This window comes from Ptychodera flava, chromosome 7 (genome assembly GCF_041260155.1).
Source record: "Ptychodera flava strain L36383 chromosome 7, AS_Pfla_20210202, whole genome shotgun sequence".
NCBI lineage: Eukaryota > Metazoa > Hemichordata > Enteropneusta > Ptychoderidae > Ptychodera > Ptychodera flava.
This window is the reverse complement of record NC_091934.1, coordinates 19,212,354-19,235,765: the sequence shown is the minus strand read 5'-3', so window position 1 is coordinate 19,235,765 and position 23,412 is coordinate 19,212,354. Positions and strand designations below refer to the sequence as shown.

At 37.0% G+C, this 23,412-nt stretch overlaps 1 protein-coding gene across 6 annotated transcripts in view; it reads right to left on the bottom strand.

Moving 5' to 3' along the window:
• Positions 1-20,906, bottom strand: part of LOC139136953 (uncharacterized) — a 56,490-nt gene extending 35,584 nt beyond the window's left edge. For 3 of the 6 annotated variants that reach the window (XR_011553276.1, XR_011553277.1, XM_070704826.1), the window contains exons 1-7: positions 20,692-20,906; positions 15,200-15,609; positions 13,933-14,071; positions 11,080-11,233; positions 6,509-6,722; positions 4,540-5,913; positions 851-1,316 (exon numbers count right to left, since the gene is read on the bottom strand). Coding sequence is in view for 3 of the 6 variants with exons in the window: in XM_070704826.1 (XP_070560927.1) it covers positions 851-1,316; positions 4,540-5,913; positions 6,509-6,722; positions 11,080-11,233; positions 13,933-14,068 (2,344 nt within the window). In the remaining 3 variants the exon portion in view is untranslated. Of the gene's footprint in view, positions 1-850; positions 1,317-4,539; positions 5,914-6,508; positions 6,723-11,079; positions 11,234-13,932; positions 14,072-15,199; positions 15,993-20,691 lie in introns of those variants that run through there. The other 3 variants (XR_011553278.1, XM_070704828.1, XM_070704827.1) reach the window with 3 other exon arrangements.
• Between the last annotated feature and the right edge of the window lie 2,506 nt (positions 20,907-23,412).

Below are 23,412 nucleotides of genomic sequence, written 5' to 3'. Positions count from 1 at the left end.
AAATGGGGTCCTAAAATAACAAGATTTTAGGTCTAAAATGGGCTCCAGCAAGTACTCTCCCCAACCCCTCCCTCCCATCCCCGGACTGGGACCGGTCCTGGAGGCTAAGTGGGACCAGTCCCAGAATGAATTTTGAAGGCATCTGGGACTGGTTCTGGGAGCCAACTTGGACCAGTCCTAGAAGCCAACTGGGACCAGTCCAAGAATGCACTTTGAGCCAACTCAGAGTTCCAGTAAACAGTCCCAGTTGGGGGTTTGAGCTACCCTTACATACCTCAGATATTTCTTGACTGCGAGAGAAGTTTCGTACATTCCCTTCACCACTGCATGTTTGCTTATCAGCGAAATGTTTCCAAGGATTAAATGTAGATGTATCAATATTTTGTGAACATGCACTCAAACCCATCAAATTAAATTCCGACCAGTGTTAGATGGGCTCAATTTCAAAACTACGTGTATAAGTATTAAGTGAATTGCCTACCTACTTTTCTTGTAACATATAACATCTCGTAAAACTACAGCCAGTGCATTGACGATTATTGGGCGCCATCCCATATGGATATTACCCAACAGAAAGATTTGCACAAGTCAGTTAATTTTACTAATTGTTTGGTACAGGTGATACACTTTGACATTGTCAAATGCAATCTTGTCAATATGTGGTAAAAAAGTGCATGTAGTTAACAACAAGCGGCAGCCAACGCCAACCCTTTGATATGATGTTGCGAATACACAAACACATTTCTCATAGTCAAGAAATCTGTCTGTGTGAAACACTGAAAATCCAAGGTAAATTGACCTGCACTGTAACTGGTTGAAAATACTATGAAGAAAGATCCAATGATCTTACCTATTAACACATTTTCTGGCTTGATATCTCTATGCAGAATATCAGCACTATGTAGTTCCTTCAACCCTGTCAAAAATTGTATGCACAACTCGACACGTCTATAGAAAGTTGGTACCAGTCTGTCACGAAATGGACACGACTTATCTTCAATTAGCTCTTTGAGATTATATTCACATAACTGACTTGCAAAATATGTGAAGTCATCATCTTGTCTGTAGCAAATGTACTTTAGAACATGAGACATCTGCAAGTCTTTAACTGCATCAAAGAATTCCAATTCTGATTGCACAAAATCAGTGTTTATTCTCTTGACAGCAACATACTGATCACTTATTTTTCCAACGAATACCTGTGCTCCATTGCTTCCAGTGGCTATTTTGCACTGTTTACTAAATAGCAAACCATTTATCTGTCTTTGACCATCACCTTCATTCAATTTGGTAAATGCTTCTGCCCATCGACTATCCTGAAAAATAGAAATGTCATACAACTTTAATATCTGTATGGCGTTAAGATCATATCCTAAAAGATTCATTTTTTATTGTGTAGAATTGTGCTAGGAGATGTTGCCTGCAGGTTCTGCATTATTGCTGTTTTACTGACTTTGAATCTGATTGAGCAAACGAATTTTGACATTTTTTTAAAAGCATTGAGACTTTTGAAACTGATTTGGTGAAAAAAATGGGGGCCTGTGGTTTTAAGCCACAAGGTTTTATAATTTGTATTTCAGCTCATTGTAAATGTCAATTACTGAGAGTAATTAATTGAATTGAAAATATTCAATAAAATAATTTTTCTGGAGGCTTCAGCAAACAACATATGATCAACAGACAGCATGTCATATCACTCACAATTTGATTTTCATTTGTCATCTTTGTTAAATTTAATCAATTCATTAAATTAAAACATAAGGCATTGCAGTTTTTTTTCAGTTTCAATTTACTTTAAACATTAAGTAAAAGAAAACCTCTATTAACAATTCAGAGGTCAATGACAAAGCCTGGGTCCACTTTGCTACATTAAAGCTATAGTGTCTCAGACTTTTCCTAACAAGTCATTGACAATGACACAGTCCCCACTTATACTTTAATTACAAGTCCTTTGAGAGGAAAGAGTCCTCTTCATTAATTAGGTCTGTGATTAAAAATACTGCGATACAGATGGGGCTTAATTAATGGGCCAAAAATGAGTTCCATGGTGGTGAAAACATAAAACCAATATAAGCCACCATACTAATTACAAAAGGTCATTAAAATGAATCAATTAGTACTTGATCAACAGGATGCTGCCAAACATTTTTGCATCCTATCCTAACACTGACAGATTATCACCAGTACCATATTTCATAAAGTTTGATGTAGTACTTTGGACATTCACTCTAAAAAAACAAGTCCCAAGACTTTGTCCACTGGGACTGAAACACCATTAACAAAATGAATCAAAGTCATCTGGCAGCCATATTGGATCATATTGTTGAAATATTTTATGTGCAAATAAAAGATCCAGTGTGTTGTCCATGTGCCAAGTTGACATTAGTCAAAACATTTACTAGCTTTAGCCATAAAATACAGGAGGCAAAATGCCCATCAGGTGCCCATCTTTGATTGTATTGTGGAACAAAATGGGAAACTGGCAGTGAAATGCCAGTCAGGTGGCCATCTTGCATTGTATTATGGAAAACAAAATGGCCAACTGGTAGCCATATATTGGATCTATCACAACGAAAATCAACATTCTCATGTATGACTATATCTGTATGTCCTTGTACCAATTTTGAAAGAAATCTGTTGAGACATGTCTGAGTTATGGCTCAAAACACACAAAAAAATCGTACTGAAATGGCTGCTATGACAAAGATCTGTGCCCTTGTACCCAATTGAAAGAAAAATAATCGCAATCATACCAATCCATAATCCAATGACAGTAGGTCGGAATTCGGAAGACAATAGTTGTAAACATAGACACAAAACAGCACAGAACAGACAGTAAATAGACGGTACACAAACAAAGTCACATTCATGAAAGAAAGATATATGGACCTCTGGCCAGAAGACCAAGAAGTGATGTCAGGTGTTTCGAAAATAGTAAGCGCATCCTGCCCCACATGTGGCACCCGCCATATATCAATCTATAAGTCAGATAGGTAGTGGTCACTAACTAAGGCCCCATGTCACCGATGCCATCAGTGATCATTTGTCGAAGAGAGATATTGTATTTATCTACCAGCTTGCGATACCTGCCAAAAAAGCGTTTGAATGTAGTGACAAGTCTTGCTCTGGTGTAACCTTGATTTAATAGTTTGTAAGAGAGATGGCCATGTCTCTCTACAAAATCACCATATGAACTGCAGATATGCCTTAGTTATGGCTTAAAAAACACAAAAAAATTGTAACAAAACGGCTGCCTGGTGGCCATCTTGGATCATATTACAACAAAAATCAATATGCATATGTATGACATAGATCAATGCCCTTGTACCAAATTTGAAAGAAATCAGTTGAGACATGCCTCAGTTATGGCTGAAAACACAAAAAAAATCGTAACAAAATGGCCGTCTGGCGGCCATCTTGGATCGTATCACAAAACCAATCGATGTGCATCTGTACGGGGTAGGGTACTATCCTTGTGCAAAGTTTGAAAGAAATTGACCATGGCATGTCTGAGATATCTGCGTGAACGGATTGACTCACGGACGGACAGACGGACGGACATGACCCAATCTATAAGCCCCCTGGACTTCATCCGTGGCTAAAAACTGTGTCACTGCATCCTTTTTGCAATATGAATACGATGAGAAACTAAATTTTATTTTTCTTGCCTTATACGTGGGTCACAGTCTATGGAGAACTGACTTATACATTGGAGTCTATGGAGAACTGCCTTGTACATAGGGGTCTATGGAGAACTGCCTTACACATGGGAGTCTATGGAGGTGTAAACTAAAAAGTCCTCTAACACGGCCAAATTTGATCGCATTGTGAAACAAATCGACATGCATCTGTATGGGGTAGGGTACTATCATTGTGCAAAGTTTGAAAGAAATTGACCAGGGCATGTCTGAGATATCTGCGTGAACGGACGGACGGACAGACGAACATGACCCAATCTATAAGTCACCCCGGACTTCGTCCGTTGGGACTAAAAATCAACTTAGCCTGAAATTCAGCCATCATTCGCGCTAAATTTGGACATATACCGGTACATGTAATTCCTTACATTCGATCTCATCTCATTACGATCAAAAACCTGAAAATCTTACTTCGAGTGAACCTACAGAAACAAGCAAGCACTTCCAAACGTGTACAATTTAGCCGGTAACAACGATGCCTCACACAGTGAAGTCAAGCTAGAGAGTCGTACATGTTTGTTTGTGTTTCTTCTTCTGTGCCACTGAAATGGTACATAAATAAACAGACTCCCCAGCAAACTGAACGAGTGTACCGGTAAATGTGTTGATTGTTGCCAAGGATTTACAGCTCAAAGGACCGTTACTTTGGACTTAGTCTCCACGCCAATAAACAATTACATTGAGACACTGTAGCTTTAACAGATGAATTCTCTGACAAGTGGTTTGATTCATAAGTTGCTCAATAGAACCAACAGTAATTTCAAATTTTCATATACCTGTAAATGATGTACACAAATCTGATATAAAAAATAGCTGGCTTCTCATTAACTTGTGACCTTACCGGTTGATTTTGGCACTTTGGTCCTTTCCCAGGTGATGGCAACTCAATATTGTCCATTGTAACATCATTAGACTTGACCTCTGAACTTGGAAAGTGTGTTTTGCAATCAGGTCCTTCATCAGGTGATGGCAACTCAATATTGTCCATTGTAACATCATTGGACTTGACCTCTGAACTTGGCAGGTTTGTTTTGCAATCAGGTCCTTCATCAGGTGATGGCAACTCAATATTGTCCATTGTAACATCATTGGACTTGACCTCTGAACTTGGCAGGTTTGTTTTGCAATCAGGTCCTTCACCAGGTGATGGCAACTCAATATTGTCCATTGTAACATCATTGGATTTGACCTCTGAACTTGGCAGGTTTGTTTTGCAATCAGGTCCTTCACCAGGTGATGGCAACTCAATATTGTCCACTGAAACATCATTGGATTTGACCTCTGAACTTGGCAAGTGTGTTTTGCAATCAGGTCCTTCATCAGGTGATGGCAACTCAATATTGTCCACTGAAACATCATTAGACTTGACCTCTGAACTTGGCAGGTTTGTTTTGCAATCAGGTCCTTCATCAGGTGATGGCAACTCAATATTGTCCACTGAAACATCATTAGACTTGACCTCTGAACTTGACAGGTTTGTTTTGCAATCAGGTCCTTCACCAGGTGATGGCAACTCAATATTGTCCATTGTAACATCATTGGACTTGACCTCTGAACTTGGCAGGTTTGTTTTGCAATCAGGTCCTTCACCAGGTGATGGCAACTCAATATTGTCCATTGAAACATCATTGGACTTGACCTCTGAACTTGGCAAGTGTGTTTTGCAATCAGGTCCTTCATCAGGTGATGGCAACTCAATATTGTCCATTGTAACATCATTGGACTTGACCTCTGAACTTGGCAGGTTTGTTTTGCAATCAGGTCCTTCATCAGGTGATTGCAACTCAATATTGTCCATTGTAACATCATTGGACTTGACCTCTGAACTTGGCAGGTTTGTTTTGCAATCAGGTCCTTCACCAGGTGATGGCAACTCAATATTGTCCATTGAAACATCATTGGATTTGACCTCTGAACTTGGCAAGTGTGTTTTGCAATCAGGTCCTTCATCAGCTGATTGCAACTCAATATTCTCCATTGTAACATCATTGGACTTGACCTCTGAACTTGGCAAGTGTATTTTGCAATCAGGTTGTTCATCAGGTGATGGCAACTCAATATTGTCCATTGTAACATCATTGGACTTGATCTCTGAACTTGGAAAGTGTGTTTGCCAATCAGGTCCTTCATCAGGTGATTGTTTCTTTATATTCTGCAATGTTACATCATTTGAGGATTTGGCTCTTTTGGTATGAGTTCCAGCTACAGCAGATAGCTACCAAGTAAAGAACAAAATCACTGTTTTGAAGTTAAATAAGAAATACTACTGGTATGTGTATAATACTCTTATATCTGGTCGTTAATATTCCCATCTTTTGTTGCTCATAAATATTTGGTCTTTCCATTTTGGGCATGTAACACTCAAGTCATTGCAACGGCCAATCAGTTTAGAATCGAGTGAAGTAATTGACTTCTATGACATCAAAATCATGATCACATGATGATGCAGCGTAAGCAAGCCCTGTGACATGCAAATAGCTTTCTTTACTGGTTTAGCGTGATCTGGTCCGGGGTACTAGACTGTATGTCTGACAGCGAATGAGGAAAACACCATGGTACATGTAGCTGCAACCAGACTACATGTATTACTTGTTGTCTTCAGATGCCAGGGATTACATAGACCATTGAAATATGACAAGTACACTATAGAAAAAAAAATTAAACAGAGCAGCAACTACTGCAGTAAGTAGGGTACACAAATCATTAGATAATTAATATCATATCATAAACATGCTCATTTCAGACAGCCTTGATAGTATTTACAGGCTAAGGGGTCATATGTGACTTGTGGGAGGGGGAATAAATATTACCTTAGGATTTTCCCATGGTAGATTATTGATTCCATAATCATAAAGAACCTCTTGTCCAGGTTTGATGAGTTTTGTTGAAAACAGGCATAATGTTGGCTGTTTATGATCATTCACAATCACTTTCATCTTAGCATTCACTTCATTCTTTCTACCATGATTAACAAGTCGACCCAACATCCTCTCATGTGAACCTGGTTCCTGAGTTGCATCAATGCTGTAAATAAGAAAACAATGATGTCATACGTGTAGTATACATACACATCCATGTACCAGCTGGTGGCATATCTCACCATCTGCAAAGAGACTGTCAAGACTGACATCTAAAATGTGACTCAATTTCAATATTAGCGTATTTCCTTGTGTTACAGTTTCAACACATTTGACTCAATTTCAATATTAGCATATTTCCTTGTGTTACAGTTTCAACACATTTGACTATCATAATAAATACTTTTTCTAAATTAGGAGATTTCACACATCCCAAATTTGGGATATGCAATATACACCCAGAAGGAGGCGGCTGTTTCCCTCCTTACCTAGTTGTACTTGCATGGTAACTATATTATTGAATTTGACTAGCATTTGTAACCTTTTTTACTTCTAAGGGCAATGTGTTGCTCCATTTAACAAATAAAAGTGCAACAATGTTAGCAAGGTTAAAAGTATACAGTCACCTGTAATCTAAATATGCCTATATATGGTCAAGGGGGCATTCCTTGGTATTCAAAATGCCCATGTAAGGGCGCTGATTTTAAAAAGCAGCCACCTGCTTAACTCTGTCATTGGTTAGATTTTCTCTTTCCATGGTAACTGTTGCAAAATTGGAACAGGTGACCGTATACCTTTAAGGTGGAGCTGGATGTTGTCAACACAGTTTTTTTCAAAGCAATATTTCTCATCAAAGATGACAAAGAAACCCCCTCATACTATATATTTTCAAAAAGCAGAGACTCTAAAGTTTAGTATGGTAGCAGTAGTTTACTCGAAGGATGAAGTGGGTGTATATTTGGTGTAAAAAACCTCAATTTTGGTATTAATGATAAAAATTAATTTAAGTAAAAAACTTGACACTATTTTCTGAAATGTAATATTTCATTAGAAAGAAGAGTATATGTGTAAAAAAAATGACTTTTTGTTTTGCATTAATTATCCTCATTCTAAAATGGCAAGGGTTGAAAGACTGACACTAAAACAAGTGATTAAAATCATGATTAGCAAAATTAAAATGCCTCTTATTGAAAACGTAAGATCTTTGTTGCCAAACAAAATAGTCATTTTGTTATGTAGCCTTTAAAGAACATAATGTAAAATTTCAGAAAATTGATCCAGCCAGAGTGGAGTTAAATTCTTTGGAATTTTTGAAATTGGGAGAAAAGAAGCCAGGAAATCAGGAGATTTGCATACATTTGCATAAATTGACACTTCCGTATCATGTAACTTACAACTGCTTGACAAGCTAAAGGGTGAACCCTACCAATATGTTAATCTTGGGTTAGCAAATTAATTAAAATTGAATGAATATTTGCGGAAAGTGATTTTTGAGCAAAATATGCTGTGTTGGGTGCAGCGCCCCCTTAAGTGCTTTTGAAGTTTAAATTCTTAAGCAGTAGTCCATTTTGAACACAAGCTTTTAACTTTGTTGGTCAGTAGTGAAAATTACTGCAGCAAAATTTAAGCTGACACTTTCGGGTAATTTGAAGGAAAGCTTACTTCAAAAAAAATACCGCAATTATATGGTGTCGCTCACATTTGATCAGAATTGGTATACATACCAGTATGCGTACCAAAAATCAACAATAAATGTTGTTTCTATCTGTTCAGTGCAGGAAAATTCTATGTTGATGTTATGACAATGATTTCTGCACAGTACAACCAGAAAAACAACAAGAAGTATTTAAACCAGAAAAACAAGAATGACGAAAGTTGGACATACTGCTACAGAGAAATAGATGTTTTGATCAAAAAAAGGCAAAAATTGTCCTAAAAACACAAATATTGAAATTTCACCACATTTTTTGCAAACAGCTTCTAAGCTTGTAAAAAGATGATCTGCAACATTTCGCGAAATCTATCGGCAATATAAATCACTAGGCCACATGTATGTTGTAGTTACAGCACGCAATCTTATTTGCGCTAGTGATATGGATGCATATTTGCAGAATTTCCCTTTTTCTTACCTCATTTGCACATTTTTGACGCTGACGTGTTCATTTGAACAACGCATATCTCAACCTCTGCGTCTACCTGTACACCAAATACTGATATGGTAGCTTAGGTGGTATTGGAGCTTTTGCGTGTGATGGACATTCATCTGCACATACACACCCACATACATACAGACAGACATACAGACGCCACCGACTCACCAAATAAGCTCTTTTTGGTATTTATATACATACGAAATATGAGCTTAGAAGAGAAAGACACATGCAACACATACACCAAATAAATTGATGAGGATGAAACTATTAAACAACACCTACACTGCTTTTATATGTTGAACATATCATTGAGAAATATCAATGTCTGATTGGTTCCTCATTGCAACAAACTTAAGTGGAAGTACATGCCATGTTGACAGTAAGCACTTTTTGTTTCTGATAAAAATTTAAAAGCATTTGACGTATTTGTCTTAGATAAGATATTAGTTTGTTGGTGTTAAATTTTAGTTGGTTTTAAATTTTAGATGGTGTTAAATTAATAAACGTGAGGACACACTATGCCATCTATCTATCAGTATGGCAACAAAATGGGTACTCTTAGATAGAACAGCCAGCGTTCCTCCCACCATAATTTTTTCACAATAATGTTTATTCTACCTGAGATCTTACTGTCATACAGAGAGGCTCTAAATAGAATATATAGCAATGTAAACGTTTCACTTGAAAGTTTACATTGTTGTAGAGATAATCACAATGACTGAAAACTTCATTTGAACAATCTCACATCTATAGTGCACATCCCATCTACACATCACTGAGGTAACTGCTCAAGTTTTCAGGCCTTTACTACTGTTAGACAGACAGACAGAAAAAAGTGCGACCAAATTGACTACACACAGACCTTTTCAACCAATACGAATATCCTCCCGGCCATTATATATACACATAGCTTGGGAGCATAAAAATCTCATTTCTGTCACCTGAAATGAGATTTTTATGCTCACAAGCTATGTGTTATTCTGTCATCCCTAGTGACCTATATACCAAAATATGAAAGCTGTCTGGCTACAACTTTCACCTATTAGTGCAAGATGCGAGGTATAATGATATTCAAATATGCAGATTACACTAATGAGCATTGTTTCGGTATTAAAATTCTATGCTAATGACCCTTATTCAATGTGGAATATTCATGTACCTCGGATCTTGCATTGTATAACTTTCACAAAACAAAACATTTTGCCCCAAAATTACATAAATTACCTCATATTTGCCTACTTCAGCACAATTTTAGCATTCTCACTGAGGTCACCCCTGTGCAAATGTCAAATATCAAAGCTGTTTGAAGAATGGTTTTGAAGACTTTTTAAGATTTTTGCAACAAAAAATGACAAAAATTGTCTAAGAAATACAGTTTCATCTATTGCATCTGATTGCGGGGTATGGAGAAGACTTTTTTACCAAATATGGCATCCCCCTTCTTGATCTATTTTAAATATTTTTGAGGCATACACATACATAAAAAGAAAAAAATCCAGCCATTTACCCATCATGCATATACACTTCAAATATCAAGTCCATAGGTATTTTGGTCCTCAAAATATTAAATTGAGCAGACATCCTCACACACTGACATACATACATACATAATAAATAAATACACACACACACATACATACATACATACATACATACATACATACATACATACATACATACATATACCCGGTATGTACATACATACATGTACATACACACATATAGATGGGTGCTTACCTATTCCAGAAGCTTCTATATAATGGTCAATTATGACTAAAAAATTCAAAAATTATGTCACTCTTTTGATGGAACCAATATTGTCTCAGTCAGTGTATAGTGTAGGGAGGCAGTCAATACAAGAAAATTATCATATCTCGAGAGATATGTTGTCATCATGTATGTTCCGCAGGTTGTCAGTTTCATGTGGTGAAACTATTTGTAAGGCTCATATTTGACTTCTGAAACTTAATTATACCCACTCTTGGATCACTGTATGCAACCTCCATGCCAAAAAGAGCAATTTTTCCAAACTTCTCCAAACAAATCACCTAGTAGAGTTTTTGTGACTGATACATTTACTCATTTTCCCTTGATATTTGGTAGTTCGGAATGCATACACTACAAGTTGATATTTTGGACTGAAAATAACAATGAACAATATTTACCATGATAAATCATACCCTATGCATGACTATCACTCCTGTGTAAGGGAAGTCAGCTTCAAAATGCTCACAATATTTTTTTTCTTAAGCAACACAACCTGAAATTTAGTAAAGGCAATGACTCAGAACTTAGCTACTTCAATACAAATTTTTTGACACAATAAATACAACTTATAATTACTATAAATTAGATTGTTCATGTACATACCAGAAATCCTTATTCTTGAACTTAAAAAAATATCGATATACACTGAACGTGTTCTCTTCCCTTTCGTTCCCATCTTCTCCCGATATTAGTTCACCTGAATATTCCATTAAAAACTCTCCAGCTTTAATCGATATAACAGCAAAGACACCTCTTCCTACAATGAAATAAAAATAGCAAAGAGTATTTCCAGAGTGCTCTACTGTAACAAAGTACTGTACTATCATGGTGTTGCTTTGTACTACATATGACCTAGTTTACATTAATTAAGAACTATTGCAGGATATATACAGTTCATACTGGTCTGCATAACTGATAATTGACATCTTCACAGATCACAAATATGCCTGATGTCTAATCAATTCATAAATTAAGAATCATAGAATTAATCTCAGAAGTTATGGTAGGTAACTGTGAGTTTTTTTTAGTATTTTTATTCTTTGTACCAAAGTACAGTTTCAATTTCAAATCCATGAAGCATGGTGAAATGCTCAATGTTCAGCTTATCAACACAGCCTACATGGTCAGCATTGTTGTTGTTGAAAATTGAATTCAAGGCTTGACAAGAATTTTTTGTAAACAATAGCAATGATCATTACACATCCATAGGCTGTGTTGACAAGTAGAATACTTGACACTTCATCATTCCTCAGGGATTTGAACACTAAAATGATTGACTAAATGTAGAAAGGAATCTTGGATGGTGATTTTTTGTCAGATTTTTGTTTTTCTGACAATTGGGTTTCTCATAAAGACTGCTAACTTAAGAAACTTTATAAGAATTTAACATTTTTAAAATGAATATTGGTACTTCTTCTACATCTGCCATTGAGAACAAAAGAAATTTGCTGTCGCTGAAAACATGTTAGGGCCGGCATCGTTGCTGACACTTTTCCGGCAGGTTCGAGGTATCCCAACTAGCATGTTTCTGTAGCCTCTGCACATTAACTGTGGTCAGTTTCAAGGGACCCGCGAACCACCATTTCTGTCTACTGCACTAAGCACTGTAAAATACCTGCAGAATCACACTCTAATTTTCATTTTCAACTAAAATCGTTTAACGAAATAAGAGGGAATATACCTAGTGATAATTTTCTTGAAAAATCCTTTAAGATTCAATGAATACACATGGGTTGAATTTCGGTCAATCTACCTATCATCTGGCAGAGGTACCAAATAATAGTATGCTACAGCCAAACTATGCCTTGCTGCCTTAAACCTTCTTTGTAATATCAACCCATTTGCAATACTGAGCAGACAAATGTACAAATTTTATGCCTTCACTTTGTAGCATAAACCAGTTTACACAAAGACACTAACACAATGTCAACCAGTTAATGTCTTCACTTTGCTATGTAAACCAGTTTTCTAAAGAACACCAGCTGTGTTATCATTGAAACCTTCACTTTGCTATGAAAACCAGTTTACTTACAACAAACTGAGCGCATGTTTTAATGCCTTCACTTTGTAGCATAAACCAGTTCACATGACACATCACATGAGACAGGTCAGTTCCTGGGGTGGAGTGGGATGGGGTTGGGTTCTTCACGAAACTATTTATTTTATTCTATTTTATTTCATATTTTTCATTTATTTTATAAGTGATATTTAAAATACAGATTTTGACTCCAAAATGACTGCTTTCTTTATTATCTACTGGTCCCCATTTCTTTCAATTGCTCTACAAACTGGCTACTCACCTTTAACCTTTGAGCGCCAAAATCAATTTTTATCACCCTTATAAAATATACCTACCAAGTCAATTTTTGTTACATTTTTGCAAAAAATGTTGATTGTTGCCAATGTAATGTTGAGTTCATTTGCTCCAAAATTATCATGAAAATTAGAGAAAAGTTCATCAAAACTTGTAAAATATGTTGCACTAAAATTTTGGTGGAAAAAAATACAGCACTCACAGGGTCTATATTGATCAAGTCAACACTACTGTCAGTTGAAATAGATAAAACAATTAACAAATAAAATAGAAGAAAATAAACAGATGCATAAAGAACCTCAGCATCCCCAAGGACTGACCCTCCCCACTGTTTACATCTGCCATCACAAATCATCCTCTTCCTGCATGTGGGGTGCTTGCAGGTAGAGTTCCATTCTGTACACCCTATGTTATATTGTCTATTCATAAATCTGTAATGATGTATTTGATTTGTAGATCATGATGTCATACTTATCAGCAGAGTAATATATCATGATTTACATATTCAAATACCACACATGTACAAGTGAATCTCACTCATCCAATAAGACCATGCTTATGTGTAAGATACAACCCCCTCTCCCTCCCCTAAATTATTTGATTGATTTCTGGAATGATTTAATTTATTGTTGTATAAATTATATCCGGGCAAGTGTACTGTAGGAATGGAATATTACATTTGAAACAAAATTTACTGTTTGACCCTTTTCCTTATCACCTTTGTTAAAATTTTAAATGCAACATAAAGACAAGTTTAGTGATGTTATCCACCTTTATTTTTGTGACTGAACTATTCTATCTGACAGGGCAGTCAAAATTGTGTAGGTGTTGTTTGAAATGGAACAATTCTTGCTTGAATAATTTACATAATTTGCTTTAAGTGAGTGTCAATGTTTCTATTTTTGGGTTATATCTGTTTATAAGACCCCCCTATCATTTTTACGTACTATAATAGAATCACCTTCATCAATGAATGATATACAATAATGTACTTACTTGTCAGTTATACTGTGAAATTTATTACATTACCTTTTTCACGGTTGATTTCACCATGTGAATTACAAGATACAATGAAAGAAACAAGTAGACCAAAGACCCTGTGGATAACCTGTATATAGGGGACTTAATACACCAGTACAAACCTTTAGTGTCTGTTTGCTTCACACAAAACCATCCAGATCGATCCATTTTTTTCCTAATAAAAGATCTTGCAACTTGTTCAGCAGTCTCTTTTTTATTGCCTGCTTGACTTCTCAGGTTGGATCTGTAAGCTGACATTGTCTGGAATAGTGATAAAAAAATAATGATATCATGTAATACTATTCATGCGCATTGTGTTTTCACTCAATATTTGACTGTATTTCATCAAAATCTCAAATTTAGCAAGGACAAGTCACCAAAGATGACGCAGTCGCCACTTGTTAATTTGTGCTTTGAAATACATGGAGATCAGAGACAAGTGTCAAACAAATGAGTGGTAGCGCAGTGCTTTTTGATATTAGCAATAATGTGCTGCTATATTATTGATTTCATCAGGCATTTCACAAATACTGACAAATTATTGCTTTATTTTTCTTTTTGCCAAAGTAATGGCTCTCAACACGAAAAAAAAAACACTGCTTAGCTGTCATATTGACCTTTTGGATCCTACTGCAGAACAAATTTATGTGAATGACATTGTAGCAAAGTCAGTTTACCAGACAATGAGAACGTCATTGTGACATGTTTAATTTGAAACTAGTTGAGGCATGTTGACTTACCCTTAGTCAATGGGCTTAATTATGCAGTATTTCTCTCAATCAGGATATCATGGGAAATGAACATGTTTATGTTTTTTATGAGTGTGACTGCATAGTTGTTCAGCAGTCTGGCATACACAATCACTCATGGATAAGCCATGGGTGATTGTGTATGCCAGACAAACCTGTAAAGCTTGCCGACTTTGAAGAATTATATTCATGCTGACTAAAACCATGCAAATCAAGATTTTTACAGCCAAACATTGAAACTTTGTTGATTGAATAATAAATGTGTTGAACAGTCACCACTTGAATTTTCCAAAATCTATATTTCCACTTTGTATAAATAGTGTCATTTGCTTTCCATGTGTGCCTACATCTGCCTCGCAAATGTAGTTGCACATTGACAAGCCACGAACGCCACAGTGACATCAGCTAAAAACTGAATCCAATGATGAACTGTTATAGATGTTACAATGCCCATGAGAATCCATTTATGCAGCAATGTTATAAACGTACACAACATCCGTAAGTCAGCGAGGGTTTGAATTAGACAAGATGACCTATATCAATAATAAAACACTGACAACCTGATAATGCACTCACAATGCAATGATGGAACAATTTCAATAATTTGATAACTAGAAAACACTTGTGTTTGCATGCTTACCTAGAAACAATTCTGACAAGTTTTCTCTATATATGAAAGTTGGCGCTTCAATTTTCTCCACTTAAGAAAATTGGTATGAAGTGGGTCTCTGTCAATGATGTAATTAAAGTCCTTTGTGCAAATTTCCTTGTTTACAAGTTCAGGAGAATCACTCTGAGATTGTTCTTCTGATGAATCAAACTGGGGTGGTTCTGATGAAGAATCAAACTGGGGTGGTTCCGATGTTGAGATAAACTGGGGTGGTTCCGATGTTGAATCAAACTGGAGTGGTTCTGATGTTGAATCAAACTGGGGTGGTTCCAATGTTGAAGTAGACTGCAAATTTCCTGGTGACTTTCCAAGTCTTCTCTTTCTTTGTCTCCTAAGCTTACTGCGTCTCTTCACTGCTTCTTTGTTTCTCTTTCTCATACCTAAAAATTATTGTCATTAGATTCGTGGGGAATGTGCAAATTTAATTTCATTATTCACATTAACATTTAGTCCTGTATCCCTTTTCCTGCCAGACAGTATCAATTCCCCATCAGCAAAGTCAGTGAAAAAGTGGCATTGCTCAGCCAAAACATGAAGAATTTCATCAACATGGCTTGGTATTTCAGGGATGTAGAAATTTTTTGTCACAGCAGGAAAATTATGGTTGATAGCTGGAAATGTCTGTAATGCGACCGTGAAGAGGTCGCGGGTGTCCCCCTCCCATGGTGCGGATTTTTTTTTTATTCTGAAGTCTCCAGAATGGCTCTCCTGGACCCATTTTAAGAATATTTGGTCAAATCTTGCACACTTTTACATCATGTATGATGTAACAAGGTTGGACAGTCAGGCAATCTCTCTTCAGGTATTTTTATTTGTGAACATTTAACATTTATGATTTGTATATTCTCGTTTTTTCGCCACCATAAACTGGTAACTTCATCAAAGCCCAATTTTCTGTTCAATAAACACGGGTGAAAAACTTTAAATTTACTTGTACAATTGTCCCCATATTTGTCGTATGTCGGAATTGAAGAACAGCAGCTTTTGCTGCACAAATAGAAATTATGGAGTCTGATTTTTCGCTCATTGTTGCCATCGAATACATTGCTGAACACAGCTAGGATTTCTTTCTCACCGTCGCCCTGAGATAACACGTACTGTACATTCGTTGTTTGATTCACAACCCGATGACTTGACATTTCTAGTAGCGAAACTTTCACTTGTTTCACCAGTTTCACTTGAACATGGTTCACATTCAGTTGTTTTGATAATACTGGAAAACGGCTGGCATTGCACAGCCATGTGGGAATTCGACTCGGTTGTTTTGGTTGCGATTTCCGGAGTAGGACTTGCACTGACACACTGCTAAAGTGCTGGCAGGTTCATCGGCAGATTTTTCACTGAGAGTTTGTTTGACCTGTTTATCAGAGAATTACTTGATACTTGGCTGTTTATCGCCTGAACATTTACGTTGTGGGTGCAATCTCCGCAAAGTTGACATAGGCTTGTCATGCACATACAACTGGGTGACTGTACCTAGTCACAGCCAGGTATGTGACCTGAAAAGTCGTCATCACGCCATGTAAAAACCAGTATTTAGAATTTCATGTATTGCAGTCAAGGCATATGATCAGACCTAAAAGCCGTCATCACGCCATGTAAAAAACCAGTATTTAGAATTTCATGTATTAGAGCGGCATGTGACCTCAAAAACGTCATCACGCCATGTAAAAACCAGTATTTAGAATTTCATGTATTACAGCCAGGCATGTGACATCAAAAGCCATCATCACGCCATGTAAAAACCAGTATTTAGAATTTCATGTATTAGAGCCAGGCATGTGACCTCAAAAGAAATCATCACGCCATGTAAAAACCAGTATTTAGAATTTCATGTATTACAGCCAGGCATGTGACCTCAAAAGAAATCATCACGCATGTAAAAACCAGTATTTAGAATTTCATGTATTAGAGCCAGGCATGTGTCCTCCAAAGAAATCATCACGCCATGTAAAAACCAGTATTTAGAATTTCATGTATTAGAGCCAGGCATGTGACCTCAAAAGAAATCATCACGCCATGTAAAAACCAGTATTTAGAATTTCATGTATTACAGCCAGGCATGTGACCTCAAAAGAAATCATCACGCCATGTAAAAACCAGTATTTAGAATTTCATGTATTACAGCCAGGCATGTGACCTCAAAAGAAATCATCACGCCATGTAAAAACCAGTATTTAGAATTTCATGTATTAGAGCCAGGCATGTGACCTCAAAAGAAATCATCACGCCATGTAAAAACCAGTATTTAGAATTTCATGTATTACAGCCAGGCATGTGACCTCAAAAGAAATCATCACGCCATGTAAAAACCAGTATTTAGAATTTCATGTATTACAGCCAGGCATGTGACCTCAAAAGAAATCATCACGCCATGTAAAAACCAGTATTTAGAATTTCATGTATTACAGCCAGGCATGTGACCTCAAAAGAAATCATCACGCCATGTAAAAACCAGTATTTAGAATTTCATGTATTAGAGCCAGGCATGTGACCTCAAAAGCTGTCATCACGCCATGTAAAAAATAGTATTTAGAATTTCATGTATTAGAGCCAGGCATGTGACCTCAAAAGCCATTATCATGCCATGTAAAAACCAGTATTTAGAATTTTATGTATTAGAGCCAGGCATGTGACCTCAAAAGCAGTCATCACGCCATGTAAAACCAGTATTTAGAATTTCATGTATTAGAGCCAGGCATGTGACCTCAAAAGCAGTCATCACGCCATGTAAAACCAGTATTTAGAATTTTATGTATTACATCCAGGCATGTGACCTCAAAAGAAATCATCACGCCATGTAAAAACCAGTATTTAGAATTTCATGTATTAGAGCCAGGCATGTGACCTCAAAAGAAATCATCACGCCATGTAAAAACCAGTATTTAGAATTTCATGTATTACAGCCAGGCATGTGACCTGAAAAGCTGTCATCATGCCATGTAAAAACCAGTATTTGCATAAAATACGCAGGATTTTGCGTTAACAGAAACACTGACAATCCGAAACGTCATTATGATTGTAGTCAAAATTCTGTTTTCAGTCACTTCATGGGCATTGCACTTAGGCACAAGTACAGTTGTATCAAAAACATACAAACAAACACATGGAAAATTTGTATCATTTGCCGACACCTGTCATCGTTTACTGCAGGTCCCATACAGTCGAGTTTTTTCATGTCGTCTACACTGCTGAAGATTACATGTATAAGATCATGATAGAAATGCTTTACCATAAGTTTCTTGTTGATGAGCTTAAGTTTCTGGGTGGCGAATTGCATCGTTTACGTAAATGAGCCACAAATATCCAACTGCACTGAAAATACTCGCAACACGCAAGGTTGAAGGTTTAAGGTGGCACCGGTCTAACTCTATGCTCTAACTCTATATTCTCAGTTGTTCATACTCGATCGAGTTTGAAATTGAACGCTGGCGAGTATTTTGACCCGATTTTGGCGATTTTGGCGGATGAGGTTATGTATCAAAACATGAAAACACATCCATTTTACACATTCCAGCCTACGTTTTACATCTACCGTCATTTTAAGCTAAAAAAATCTTCTTCAAATTGTGAAAACCGGTGTTGACATCGTAATATTTAAATTGTTCGCTTTAAAAGTGCTCCACAAACCCTCCTTTGAAGTGGAATGGGCCAATAGCGGAATAATATCAAAAAGTGATACGGTTGTCATCACTCCTTATAGCAACCAACTTTTTTAAGTACAGCCAGGAGGAAGCAAGGTCAATTTCAGTTGATTTCGTCGCTAATTTTAGAGTGTTCGTAGGAAAACAGTCATAACCAAAGCATGTGTATGCATGATAAAGTGCGCAACTCGTCAAAATACGGACACATCACTCGAATACGATGCGGTATCGTCTAAACTTCGTGTAATAACCCCTAAATATTATCATTGTTGAAAATTGCATTCAGGTCCGGACTAGAATTCATTTGTCAACAAACACAATGATTATAAATAACACATGTATTGTCAGCGTGTTCAATTTTAGCCGGATACCGGCCAAATTGACCGGCTTCTTCCTTATTTTGGCGGGCTACTTTTCAGCACTGTTTCGCTCTCTAGCCCCGAAATTCTACTTTTGATAACAATATTTTGATTTTTTTGGTGGTCTTGCAAGCCGGAAATAATATTTAAGAAGTGCCGATGTGGCTATATGTAGTCTAGCAAAAAATTTACGCGGTGAACTTGTTGCTATCACCTTATAGTACCACGATCAGCGAACTTGTTGTGATATCATGTACTATAGTATCGCGATCAGCGAACTGGGAATCACTCTCGAGGTCAACCCTTCTTTCCTGATCACAGCCCGAATTATTCCGACGTTCACATCGGGTATAGCCGAACATTGGACTAACATACAAGTACATAATACCCACGAATAGCCAACCATTTCCAAATTGAGCCGACGTTGTTTCGCTCAAACGCGGAAGAGAAAGTCGACACTTGAGAGCTTTGATTTTCTGCGTAAGAAGAATAGGGCCTTGTCTGATGGGTTTGGTAGGTTTTTGATCAAATCTATAGCGATCAAAAGTTACTGAGTCTCATTTTTCATACTTTTGAAACGCCCTGTCAATCATCCATGGTCGATGACGATGTCAATATTCAACCATGGAGGTAGAAGGTAGAAGGTCGATCACAGTGTCAAATTTCAGGTTGACCGATATCGCATTGTGTGTACTGTGTTACAATCGACTGCCGGTGGTTTGTACACATAGGGTCACTAAGGGAGTTGTACAGGTTCGCGTTCAGTGTCGTTAGTTTGGGATTTTAACAAACATGAACACTGAAATTTAGCTCTCTTTTTCAATAATATTCAACATCACCAAAAATCAATAATCAGCTGGTGGATTCATTTTATTGTGAAATTTAATAGTACAGTGAATTGAAATCACAGAAAATTGTGTTCCTATAATAAGATGTATTTCAAAATGTTTGTTCAAGTCATGAGCTAAATATAATTCTACACAACAGTCTGGTGAAATTTTGCTATTATCCTTGCCAACAGAATGCAGTTGACAGGCCCGAGTGATATCAAATTAATTTTTCTGACTTTTTTTTTTAAACTTTATCCCACGAAAACATGTTGTAATTGATTGTGATAATGATTATTCTGTATGCTGAAATGGTTTTTCATACTGTACAAGAATGCATGAAATTACTCCATAATGTCTTAAAAGTTTACAAATTTCTTGCACACACCCCGCCCTGAAACCCTTCACATGTGTGTATGTTGAAATAGCCTTTTATACACTGTATAAGAATGCATAAAATTACTCAGAAAGTCTTCAAATTAAAAAAAATCCTTAACACCTTAACACTCTTATTCGTATGAAATCCATCACTAGCAAAGGCTCAAGTCACTTGGACTTGCATGTAGCAGAAGTGTAAAATTATTTAACAGTATCTTCGGACGATGTTGTCACAATAATGCACGGCTACTTACCTACTAAGTGCGTAGTACGGCTCGCCCCAGTACTCTGGTACCTTCATCAATCAGCTGAGCGATCGCGACCGTGCCATGCACCCGTTCTTGACTCAACATTCACGTCGTCAGCGAGGTGGCGGCGGCGGAAGTATCAATTTTTTGCGTCATCAAAGGTCATCGATCACGCAGACATGTGGTGACCCCAAAAATTGACAAACCGCCGCGCCAGCGACCATACCAGTAGACTACATCATGTTCGTAGTCTCGATCTCAGCTGAAACTTGCATTGTGCGCAGTACGCGGCGCAACTGTTTGCACGGCTCGCTGGAACTTGGAAGTGTCATTTGCATAAATACATATTCAAATTCTTGCGCGCCTCAGCAGCAGCCCGAGCCGTATATTATGCCCCATGACACAAAACAGTTCACATGATTAAATATTACGTCTGAAATACGAGATATGCATTATCAAAACTAATTTCATTGTCACCATGACACATATCTGAGTGAATAATAATAATAATAATAATAACAACAACAAAAACTCATAATGTAAAATTTCTCAATATTGTTAGCAAATCCCCTGTTTGTAAGTTTTGCCAGTAATTTATTGTGTGACAAGCGAGCATTCCGAGCACAGATTCGTTTATTTGATCATTTAAGACAGAAAACGAGCAACCCCGGCCTCATGCCCCAGCAGGGTGCAGAAGCCGACCAAGCAAAGAGCTGACCTTTTGTTGAATTACCAGCCTAACCCAACCGTGTATATATTTGTAACAATGTTACAATAATACAGCAGGTAGCGCATATACCTCTTGCGGCCTTTGTCATGTAAATAGATTTATCTTAGAGTAGACTGCAGGGGATCAGGCTGGCATGACCTTGAAAACAAACTTCGGTTGACTATTTGTAAGACATAAAATTATTAATAGGTATCAGAAAGTGGTTTCTGATATACTGGAATAATGTTGAATTGTGTCAGAATATTTATTTTCTAGGAAGAAACGACGCATATTTTAAAAATAATGGTGATGGACATATTGTAGGTCGGTTTTGTATTAATTTCATTGCGCAAGGTTTGGTTTTAGAAATAGTGATCGTCATTCATATAATTTGGATTGGAATGTTGTCAACTTCTATATCAAGTTATGATATTTTGTGCGAAGGATTCTGGCGAAATATGACAAATTAACAGGAAAGCGCAAACTTTTAGTGGGCGATCATGATCTAAATGCCAAGTTACACGAGGCAACACGAGAGCAACACCGTAGGCACCACATCAAGCGACGCGACTGGAACCTGAGTTAGGCAACTCGTTCGGCACTTTGTAGCTAGTTTCCTTGCAAAAGATTATGGTGCGCATGCTTGAAGAGCGGACGGTGTTTCGTTGCCATGGCGGCTAATTATCAAAACGTTCTCTCTAGACTTCACAAAAATAGTAAGTCGTGGAATTAAAAGAAACTCCTACTAAATAATTTACAGATCGGACTATTTTTGAAAAATCTACAGATGTGTCGTGATAATCAACATGTAAAAAACTCCAATAAATAATGGTACAGATAGAATTATTTCGAATATTCTTATATAGACATGTTTGTCATGTCGACATGGCTTCACGGGCATGCTTAACATAGGGTAAGGACAGAATTAACAGAAGCAGGGTGGTGGTGATTCAAATATTAACTGGTTGCCTTGAAAATGGTGACGTCGACTCTCCTCCAAACTTGCATTCGAAATTGTGGCCTTCCTCTAAAGTCATGAACCTCCCGTCTTGATTTTAATGCCAGAACATATATACAAGTGATAATTATTATTTTCTAAGAATTATTAATAATCCAATTGGTATGACACGTTTGACAACAAAATGTCATAAAAAACTTGGATATTAAAGTATTCGGTCGTTGTGAAAGAGAAACGTTTTCTGTTTACATGCACAAAATTATATTGTCTACGTATCTGATCAAAACGGGTGTCTTTCAGAATACGTTTCCATTGTTTTGGAATGAGATTTAAAAGCCTTTTTCATTCCACAATCCGATTTGTCGTGAACAACACTTTGTAGGCGAAACAAACTCGCCATAGTCATCGACGATGTCATTAATGTAGATGATATTCGAACTAATCTAGTGTGCCACAGTGGATAAAATAGTTGTACCATTGTTCGAGATGTTGATATTGCCCCAAATAATTTGATTGCGGATATCTAGATAACTTGGATTCGGCGTATTAGAGCAACAGGAACCTGCCTTGTGCCTTTTGATATTGCGTCTAAGTATGAAAAGCAATAATTTCTGAAGTTGAAATGAAAAATTAGAAAATCAAATCCATATAAATACTTAGCCATCTCAATAGCAAAGCTTACCAGCGAGCGATCGTTGAATCGCACAGTCTACGAATCCGTGAAGCACAGAATGGCATCATGGAGGGCAAAGATGTCGGGAATCTTGTGCCTTCCACGTTCGTAAGTTATAATCAATGTAAGTCTTTTTATTCTGTCAGGCCAATTATTCCATAAAAACTTAAAAATTGCTTGATTGATGATAGTGATTTTACGTCCATACAGACTTAGCTTACTCTTAGCTCTGCATGGCAGGGCTGTGTGTTACCGGCGTTACACGGCCTGTGGTGGGAGGCCGTATAACGCCGGTAACACACAGGCCTGCCATATGCAGAGCTCACTCTTTGACCAAAGTCTCAAAACGGTCTTAAGCCTTTCAATTTTTTCTCCCAGCTAAGTAGA